The sequence below is a fragment of the Chaetomium globosum genome, genomic scaffold, assembly GCF_000143365.1.
Source record: "Chaetomium globosum CBS 148.51 scaffold_2 genomic scaffold, whole genome shotgun sequence".
Taxonomy (NCBI): domain Eukaryota; kingdom Fungi; phylum Ascomycota; class Sordariomycetes; order Sordariales; family Chaetomiaceae; genus Chaetomium; species Chaetomium globosum.
This window is the reverse complement of record NT_165977.1, coordinates 4,878,085-4,887,490: the sequence shown is the minus strand read 5'-3', so window position 1 is coordinate 4,887,490 and position 9,406 is coordinate 4,878,085. Positions and strand designations below refer to the sequence as shown.

The following is a 9,406-nucleotide window of genomic DNA, read 5'->3' as shown; positions in this document are numbered from 1 at the left end:
TGTCTGGAAGGGCGGATCCCTTTGCCGAATATCTGTCCCCCATTCTAATTGACGTCGGATCCAATCAATGTCGCCCTTGATCAACAATGAGGCATCCTCCTACCGGTGGGTAAATTTGTCAACGAAAGTGCGTGAGAGGATCTCGCCTTTTAGGCCTCTGATTATCTGGCCAAATTGGCAAAGTAGGAGAAGATTTCTCCCTGGGTGCTGCGCTTCAAGTAAGGGCACTCTACGTCGACAAGGAGAAGGAGCGGGTCGACCTATCTGCCCGTACGTCTGGCGCAGCAGCTCAAATTCTTGGGACAAAATTCAACAAGGATCCATTCTGCCGACCAAGGTTACCAAGGTCAGGGGAACGTCAAGTCACGGGGGGGGGGGGGGGGGGGGGTTGTCTCGCTTCCCCACGCGCCAGCCAGCACGTCAGGGCTGAGGTTGCGGCCGAATTTACCCAAATTCTTATCACCGGAGCAATTGGGGTTCGTCATTGGGCCGAGTGAAGCAGATTGTCCCACAACGGCCTTGCTCGAGAAGGCAGGTCGGCCATGTCGCAACCGTGGAATGCGACCTCGTTGGGCATGAGATCTCTTGCCAAGCACCGTTCAATTTGTGTTGCCGTGGCTGACGGTACCCGTCGTAGAACCGCAATTGCGAGAAACAATGCGGTACCACGGATGGCGGTGCGCAAAGCGGACGGGCTGAACCCCCTGCGCTTGGATGATCTGAATTAGGCTGAGCTTGGCAGGTCCCGTTCCTGAGCTCCCTTTGGAGAAGGATGCCCTTGGATGTGGACAGGAACGACGCCCACAAGAGCGGAAAGAGCTGAAGCCGGATATCATGAGAGAGCTTGCTATGCTTCAGCTCGTCTTTGACTTGTCCGTACATCGGCCTGGCCTCTTCTCGTGGTGCTGCTTGGGGGGGAACGGTGTGGTCACTCGCATTCTGCACGTAATCTGTACAAAATAATTACAACCACCGCGAACCCCTGTCATTCAAGAGCCGACGGCGCGTCTCCAACCGAGCAAGCCAGACCGGGGCGAGTGCCGGCGATCGAATCCTGATGGCGTCAGAGGCGATGAGACAGTCCGAAGTAAACCCTCCGAGCGCACGTGTGTATGTACATACAGATGAGGTAGCTACACATTGGTTAGTTCAACGTCCTGTATCGCAACTCTCCAACTCGAAAACAGTCAAGGAAGCTCGCATCTCATCGTGCGCTTCGGGTGCCTTGCAGGATAGTTTGGACAGACTGGAGGAGGTGTACTGTGTACACACATACCACGACTCATGGGGCGCGTGTTCCTGCAGGGAAATGTCACCTTCCTGGCTGAGGGCTCCCCGCACCGCCCCTCCCCTTGGATGATCGCCATCAACCGATGGCGTGGCTCCAGGGCTCAACCCAGGGTGCCATGCTTCCACAGCCGAAAACAACGCCATGGTCGTGCGACATGTTGAGGAAAAGGGCGTGCGCTTGATCTGGTGCGGAGCAGTCGAGCAATGCCGAGTTAGGCAACCTCGCAACCACACGGTTCGGGAAGCGCATGTCTCTCTGCCTGTTACTGTGTCGGTATGTAACCCAAGACTCCGGCACCCATCGCGGCCAAAAGCCTGGGCCGAGAGATCGGCTCGGCAGCGGATCCCGCATTCCCCATCAACCGGCCGCAAAATGCCGACAGCAAAACTTTGTGGTCATTTCCATGCTGCAGCGCCTAAATTGTAACCAGCTGCCGTGGCTGTCGCCCGACGATGCAGCAGAGCACATAAAAATCCTTCCGGCCACGGCTCTCCGCGTGTTGCAGCCGCATCGGGGGGAATTTCCCATCTCTCAAATGGTCCACGTAGGGTCCTTTGCAAGCTGCCAACCGTGTTGGGTTCCACAGGAAACAAGAATTGAAGTTACCGGTGACGGGGGTCGGGGCTCTCCCACAAGCTCATCGCTCGAAAAGGGAGGTATGTAAAGGCAGATTCGAAGAGGTATAGACCTACCTACCCTCCTACCCAAGGGAGCGTAGCTGGGGAACTTGGCGATAGCACTTAGCGGTTAAGGGAACACCAGTCGCTTGTTTGAAGGGCAGGCAGCCAAGATCGAAAGCAACGACCGCCACTGAGGGCCAGATTACCGCCCGGCTGACCAGGCGCCACCTGGGCCAGTTTGTGACTTCGGTGGTGTGGATTCGCCAAGATGTACTGCGTTCAAACCCATGTAGGCCAAGCCAGCCCACCGCCTTCCTTTTCTAGTTGACCGCCTTCGTATTCCAACTCTGATGATGTTTGCTCTTGCAACCATCAGAAATCCCACCCAAATGGCCGACAATCAGGACAACGAAGTCTTCGAGAGCACCGTCGACGTTCCAGTCGCCAGGGGCGTAGAATTTGACCCTCTCGGCTCCCCTGGGCTACCCTCTTTGCCCGACGAGTTCAACAATCCTACTCCTGACGAACCACCTCTGTTCCCCCCACCTCCAACGACGCCCGCATCAATTCCTCCGCCACAACAAACGGCCGTCGCTAATAATAATAAGAAGAAGAGGAAGGCGGCGATACCAAAGTCGGCACCGACGAAAGTCGTCTTCAGTAAGGAGATGACGGCGCAAGTAATGCTCTGGTTCAACGAGTGCCGGAAAAAGGGGATGTTCAACAGTTCGAAAAAGAAAGATTATGGCCCGATTTGGCAAGAGGTTTTCGAGCGCTGTCAGGAGCAGTGGCCGCGGTTTCCATGGAAGCCGAATATAATAGCTACCAAGTATGATACCGAGCGACAACGGTATCAACAGTGGAAAATGTTGGTGGATGGATACTCTGGCGTGACATTCGACTATACGGCCAACCTCCCCTGTGTATCAGAGTCGACCTGGGAGCAGTTTGTATTGCGGAACAACACGCTCTCGAAAAGCGTAACCTGGCTGAGGACAATCCCACTTGGCGATGTTGATGTCTACCGGTCTGTCTTCTGGCGGGAGCGGGCAAGTGGGAACCACATCGCCGAGGCTGACGATGCCGCTGATACCCAGGCGACGGATGTAGTGGAGGAAGAGCTGGAGGAGGATTCTAATCGTGATGTTCCGGTCATGCTTGATACGGAGTCTGACGAGGATGACGACAATGTCGCTGCCGTTACACCTATTCAGAAGAAGAGGAAGTTAACGTCGGCTCAACAACATCGTATCCGTACCGATCCCAACCTCACACCTACCCGGGGTAGTACTCCATCGACGGTTGACGTACCGGTACGACATTCCTCTCACCGTCGGGACCGTGAGCGCGATAGTAGTATCCTCGCAGCCAGCTTCAAGGATTCCATTACAATCCTCGCGGCACCACGCCTCGCCGGCGCCGACGATGTTGCGCTGGCGACCGAGGATATCCAGAAGCTATTCGCGGATAAGGTCGATGGGAGTGAATTGTTGAACTATATCGACTACCTGCAGCGAAATCCGATGTCCGCGGTAATGTGGAACAAACTCAGTCTGGCACTTAAGAGGTTGTATATAGATCGCTGGAAAGAAGGTAGCGCTTGATAGCTGTAATTGCGAATTCGACTGTTTGTTCTTGAAACTGCGTTTTCTGGCGATTTGACTGTTTGTTTTTGAACTTGCATTTTGACTATTTGTTTCTGAAACTGCGTTTTCCAGCACTTTTAACTATTTGTTTCTGAACCTGCATTTTCTATCTACATCGCCAATATACAACCACATCGTCAACTATCTACACGCCTCTTCCACCTTTGCCAGTTTTCCCACATCGCATGCGCCGCGGTCCATCGCACATCGTTAGGATGACGACTTCCAATAACCCTCCTTGCCCGAGTATTCGCCAGCGATAAAAGCGCTTGTTGATTGCTAGTCAGCGCGTCGTTCGCCTTACCCGCTATCAGGAAGTTATGCAGTCCGGTTACCGCATAGATAATCTGGATTTGCTTCTTGATATTATATTCGCCTGCTTCGACGCGAATAATCCTGAACCGCCGTTTGAGCTGCCCGAATACCAGTTCCACTACCACGCGGACCCGAGCATGCTGTAAGTTTGTCACACGGATCACCACGTGGACACAATCATCACCAACCGTTTTCAGAAATCAATAGCCACTCATTCCTTCATCGGCCAGCCTCACTAATTTCATTGGCGTCCGCGCCAAACGCCCTTCCTCACCTTCTCATCGAAACCCTTCATGTATAAGAAGACTCAGAATGTCAGATAGCTCCAGAACTTCTCTTTCTCTCTTCATGGACTTCTCGAGGCCATTGAAGATTAATCTTATCAATACATTTGGTTTTGCCGGTTCCCCCGGCAGCTGATTGTTCAAGCCCTGGAATTCCAGCCCTTGTAACAAAGTTGTATAGTTCCTTCTTTGTTTCTACTGGCCGCGCGGCATTGCGCCAGTCTTCCAGATGGTATCTGATGCCGGGAAAAGGTACGACAATGCCGTTACGAACACCGAACCCAGCATCCACCAAATAATACCTGTTTGGAGGTACGCGAAATGACCTTCCAAACGCCTGGGCACAGAGAGTCGCATCGTTGATAGAGCCCTCTGCGCCAGCCAGCACATAACTGAAGGAAAAGTCGGTCTTGACGGCGGCAAACACGTTCTGGGTTATCTGACCTTTGCGGTCGCGTGTGACGAACCTACTCCAGGGCCCCGTCCTGTTAGGGTTCAGCTTCGGCCGAAGGTAATCTTGCAAGGGTGCTTAGGTTCGGTGCAGCCAAAGGGTGCACAACAAAGACTTGTCTCAACAGTAGGCTTTCGAGCTCGTAGCGAACTGTAGTTGTGATTGCTAACTGGAGAACTCCCAGAGCTCTCCAGAACGAGTGACTATATACCTAGCTAATTCCAGGGTGCTCAGTGTGCTCAGTCTGCCCTTGGCAACTGGGCTCACTGATCACTGTCGAGCTATTGTTATCCTGATTGGTCATCTTTACCTGGTGCTCAGTGTGCTCAGTCTCGGCTTGGCGACTGAGCTCACTGATCACCTCGATCACCTTCCTGGCTCCCTGATTGGTCCTTTTAATGATTGCCTCGGGGGCGTCCCGCGACCCGAGGTCCCTCCTGTTGACATATTCGTGACATTGCGCCACCTCAGTTGCTGATGCCGCGGTATATGCGCTGCAATATGCGTCCCATCCATGGCGCCAATACAACCGTTGAAGGCATTCAGCCGTGGTTTTAACTCGATATTCGGATCCATCCAGTCGTCGTCTGGCAGGCGAACAAACGCCTTGTGCAAAGCTACCAACATCGGTAAGAGCTCGCTCATTACGTTAGAAACCGTCGGTTGACTAATTCCAAACCGGTGTGCCGTATTACGCTGGACCTCCGCATGCGCAAACATCCACAACACGACCATCACCTTCTGTTCGGCCAACAATAGTTTAGATGGCCTCAGTCCGGTGTTGGTTTTCAGCCATAAGACCAGGCGATAGAAGCCGGCTTTTCCTATCCGAAAGAGGTCTCGAAACCGCTGTTCTGGTCCCTCTAAGATGGCGATGGCGATCTTCCTGGCGTTCGCAGGCGCATCTGGTCCGTTTTGGTTATTAACCGACCGCGGCTTTCTGGTGTTTTGCAGTACATGGATGGCAAGTGTGGCAGCATATGCAAAAGCCACACAGTTGTTACGGTATATCGAATCCATGGCATCGTCAAAAACAGGGGAACTTCTTTACAATGCTGACCCCATACAATAGTGCTTCCCATCGTCAACGTCATGCCTGACATTACCATCGCGACCCCACCATTTCAGTAACTGGCCCAGTACGCAACTGGCCATCCACGGCCAGCCGCAGGACCACCAGCCGGAAGGAAAAATCGGGCAGAATTGGCCCACTTTGTACCATTTGCGGGCATATTGGCGACAACTCCACAAAGATACATCGCGAAGGGGGGGGGGGGGTGGCCAGTTTGACTGGGGCGTGCAAAAAGGCCTCTTAACAGCGGGACTCTTGGCGACTAAAAGGAGCAAATAATGGGGAGTCACACCTAGTTTTGGGTGTTCCTGGCCAGGTGGCGCCTGGTCAGCCGGGCGGTAATCTGGCCCTGAGTCGAGCTGTTACTCCAAGTTTATCAGCTTGAATATCGGAGCCCAGATTTGGTGCAGCTTGTTTGGCGGGGAGGCGGGCTCGCGGGTTTGGACGCATCCACCAGTGCTCAGCAGCTCAGCCACGCCGGGATGGCATCGGCACATGGGCCAAGAGATTTCATGACAACGATGTGGGTTTCCCCACAAAGTGGCGCTACTGAGCCAATCACCGGCTTCCTAATTGTATGTAGCCTGGCCCGCGGCTCCCAGCTTTTGGCTCGTGGCTGGCTCAGATTCGTTTGAGCCCAGGCCTTCGACGATGCGGCATTGCCAAAGCCGAACTCGCAACCTTTTTTTTTTTTTTCCTCGCGTGTAAGAACTGGGCTGCTTCCAATTCCATCCATATACCCACTTTGCAGCAGGCAACTAACGCACATTCCCGATAGATTAGTGAATTGCACTCAATCGCCCCGACCATGATCTGCCGGGCCTGTCTGCGCGCCCGGAGCACCCGGACCCTCCTCTCCTCCGAAGCTCTTCGCGGACCACGAGCAGGAGGAATGCGGGCGACGCAGAGACTGTCACTCTCGACAACCACCCCGAGTCTACGGCCGGTGACGGTGACATCTCGATTTTTTCGGGCCCAGCTTCCCCAACAACTCACCAGATGCCAGCCCTTTTCTACGTCGACCCCCCTTGCCTCCGCCGCGGCACAACCACAAGAACATGTCGCCGTTTCCACGAGCACCCCAGAAAAGCCGACATACCTCTCCGAAGGGGAGTCTCAAATCTGGGATATACTGCTGGCAGAGTTTACGCCCACGGAACTCGTGGTGCAAGACATCTCCGGGGGCTGCGGGTCCATGTACGGTATTGAGGTCTGCTCCGAGAAGTTCCGCGGCTTAAACATGCTCAAACAGCAGCGGCTAGTCAATGCCGCGCTAGGGGACTTGTTGAAGGAGTGGCATGGTGTTCAGCTAAAGACGAGGGTGCCGTAAGAGAGAGACCGGTTCATCATACCCCTCGGGCGTCGACGTTGAAAGTGTACGGCGTTGGTGGAGGCATCTTGGCGCCTATTCGTCTTGGGCAGGCAGTATTCCGGTTGCTTCTCGCAAGGAGACAGCACTCACGCAGCGCACACCTCGGACCTCAGTCCCAACCACTCCACTCCGATTTGCATACTTCCCCGTCTTTCGCCGTCTGTTGGGAACTTGCAGCCATGCCTCCCCGTGTCGCAGCATGTTTGTTAGCTTGTGTGACGCCACCACAGTCTCTGCGTCCTCATTCCACCGTATTCGGTTTGCATCGTCCCCATCGTGGCCATGAGGGCTGCAAGGAACCGGATACGACATCTGTATCACCTGATGTGGGGGCGTCTTTCCCGTGCCCTGGCACATGGATCTTCGTTTCGATCGCTGTAACTCTCAAGCCACCTGTAGTCGGGGGCTAATCGCCTGTGCTGCCGCCCACGCGATGCTCACATGGCCCGCCGGCTGGACTTGTCATTTCGGTTCCCACCAGACGGCGCTGGCGTACCCAGCGCAGGAGGTTCCACGGACGATGCCAGCCGTCAAGGGCCTCGAGAAGCCCCTTGGCGCCACAACGGTGTCTCCCTCCTTAAGAAATGGCCTTTAAGCTTTCCTTGCGGGCTTCAAGAGCACGGGGGTTCTCATCCCATCAGCAATGCCATTTGGCGAACGTTGTGTGTTTCACTGACAGATGTCAATCTTCTTGGGACAATCCCCGAATGCCCTTGACGACAAAAAGCCCGGAACTTTCGACCTGATTCGTGCAATCCGCAGCGCTCGGGCACGGCTCAGCACGGGAAGTCGTTCCCGAAGCCAAGGGCAGGGGCTGCGATCTGGGCTTTCGACCAATAACCACCAATTTAACGCCCGTGAAGCGGGGTTTGGTGTCATCGGCCAGCTCGAAGGTGTGGCAACCCCCATCGAAACTGGCAGATGGCCGGACGTGATAAAACCTCCAAGCATATACATGACTTTGCCCCAGTCTGCATGCTCATGTTTCTAAGAGAGATACGCCCATGGTAGCAACTTCGCCAGTGACGACGAATTGCATTTACAAGCCAGACCACCAACATTAAGTACGGTAGTCACGGTCAGTCAGTCAATCACCACCCTCCGGCAAGTTGCAAGCGGCAAGCGGCAAGCCGCAGCCATCATCACCATGACCCCGCGCAAAGGCTCCGCCGTCTCCTCTTCCCCGACTGGCTGGTCGCACACGCCGTCCACGGCGACGCTCCTCTGGATGGGCGTGTCGCTGCCGCTCGTCGCGTGGGACACGGTCTACATGCTACTGCGGCCGCACACGATGCCCGGCGGCTCGCTGCACGAACCGTTGTGGGTGCCCTACGCGCTGTACGGCGAGGTTGACCACATGTACGGCGCCAAGCAGTGGGACGCCCGCAACCCCTTCGCCGCCACCCAGAGCCTGCTGAATCTCGCCGAGTCCCTGCTGTACCTGGCCTACCTGGGGCTGTGGTATGCCTACGGCGCGGCGCCGGCCCCCGGGGCGCGCCGCGCGGTCGGTGGGCGGGTCGGCGCCCTCGCCGTGTTGCTGGGATTTAGCGCTGCGGTTATGACGGTTAGCAAGACGGTGTTGTATTGTGAGTTTTGTTTTCTTCTGCCTGGCACCCTTGTCTTCGTTGGTGCGTGGCAAAGATTGGCTGACTCGGGCTGGCTGCGTACCTACGGCAGGGCTACTTGAATACTGCTCTGGGTTCGACAATATCGGCCAGAACGACGCCTGGACGCTCTTGTTTCTGTGGATCATCCCAAAGTAAGTCCCGAGGTGTTTGTGGCCGAAACCGATCCACATCACTCCTTTTACTAGGGCTTCAAACTAAGACTGTGTAGTGGTGCTTGGATCGTTGCCCCTCTCGTTTTCATGGTCTTCGGCATGGGGGAAGAAATCATCACAGGGTTGACGCAAGGAACAAGTTCGGGAAAGAAGCAAAATTGAAGACATGTATTTCCCGTAGGTGCTAGCATGCGGCAGCGGGGGTACCAGGTAAATTGGGTGCTCGGGTATTCCGAGTGTACGTCAAGCATCTCCCTTTTGCATCTGACAACATAATCGCAGTAAATAAAGTTCAGCAGCCGTACAAAAAACTCCCTACCGAGCATCGCTTTGACCAATCCCCGAGTCCAGAAACCACTTTGTTCCCGACGTCTTGAAACCCGTCCCCAGTTTCATTCGAGCTAGGGCCCGCCGGGCGCCCCCCCGCTGTCCACGGTGTCTTATTTATCACGCTTTGTCGGAAGCATATTGAATCGCCACCTCCATGGGTGCTTGGAGCAGAGGTTTCCAATCCGCAGCTGGCTGGTTGAGATGGCCCCGGACATGAAAAGACGGGGTCACAACGAGGTCCACTG

The 9,406-nt window shown here is 55.0% G+C and overlaps 3 protein-coding genes across 3 annotated transcripts in view; 2 read left to right on the top strand and 1 right to left on the bottom strand.

The window, feature by feature from the left end:
- The window catches only part of CHGG_03658 (uncharacterized protein), a gene marked incomplete at both ends in the record, with an annotated part of 4,447 nt that extends 3,013 nt beyond the window's left edge, over positions 1 to 1,434 (bottom strand). The window contains 3 exons of the mRNA XM_001230173.1: positions 667 to 950; positions 1,123 to 1,133; positions 1,277 to 1,434. Of these exons, the coding sequence (XP_001230174.1) occupies positions 667 to 950; positions 1,123 to 1,133; positions 1,277 to 1,434 (453 nt within the window). The remainder of the gene's footprint in view (positions 1 to 666; positions 951 to 1,122; positions 1,134 to 1,276) is intronic.
- A 745-nt stretch (positions 1,435 to 2,179) lies between these two features.
- CHGG_03657 (uncharacterized protein) lies at positions 2,180 to 3,515 on the top strand (the record flags this gene model as incomplete). Its single annotated transcript, XM_001230172.1, has 2 exons — positions 2,180 to 2,200; positions 2,316 to 3,515. 2 exons carry the CDS (start codon positions 2,180 to 2,182, stop codon positions 3,513 to 3,515), a joined length of 1,221 nt encoding a protein of 406 aa, XP_001230173.1.
- Positions 3,516 to 6,487: 2,972 nt separating this feature from the next.
- Positions 6,488 to 8,993, top strand: CHGG_03656 (uncharacterized protein; the record flags this gene model as incomplete). Its single annotated transcript, XM_001230171.1, has 6 exons — positions 6,488 to 7,005; positions 7,451 to 7,616; positions 7,731 to 7,944; positions 8,044 to 8,637; positions 8,729 to 8,810; positions 8,888 to 8,993. 6 exons carry the CDS (start codon positions 6,488 to 6,490, stop codon positions 8,991 to 8,993), a joined length of 1,680 nt encoding a protein of 559 aa, XP_001230172.1.
- Positions 8,994 to 9,406: the final 413 nt, after the last annotated feature.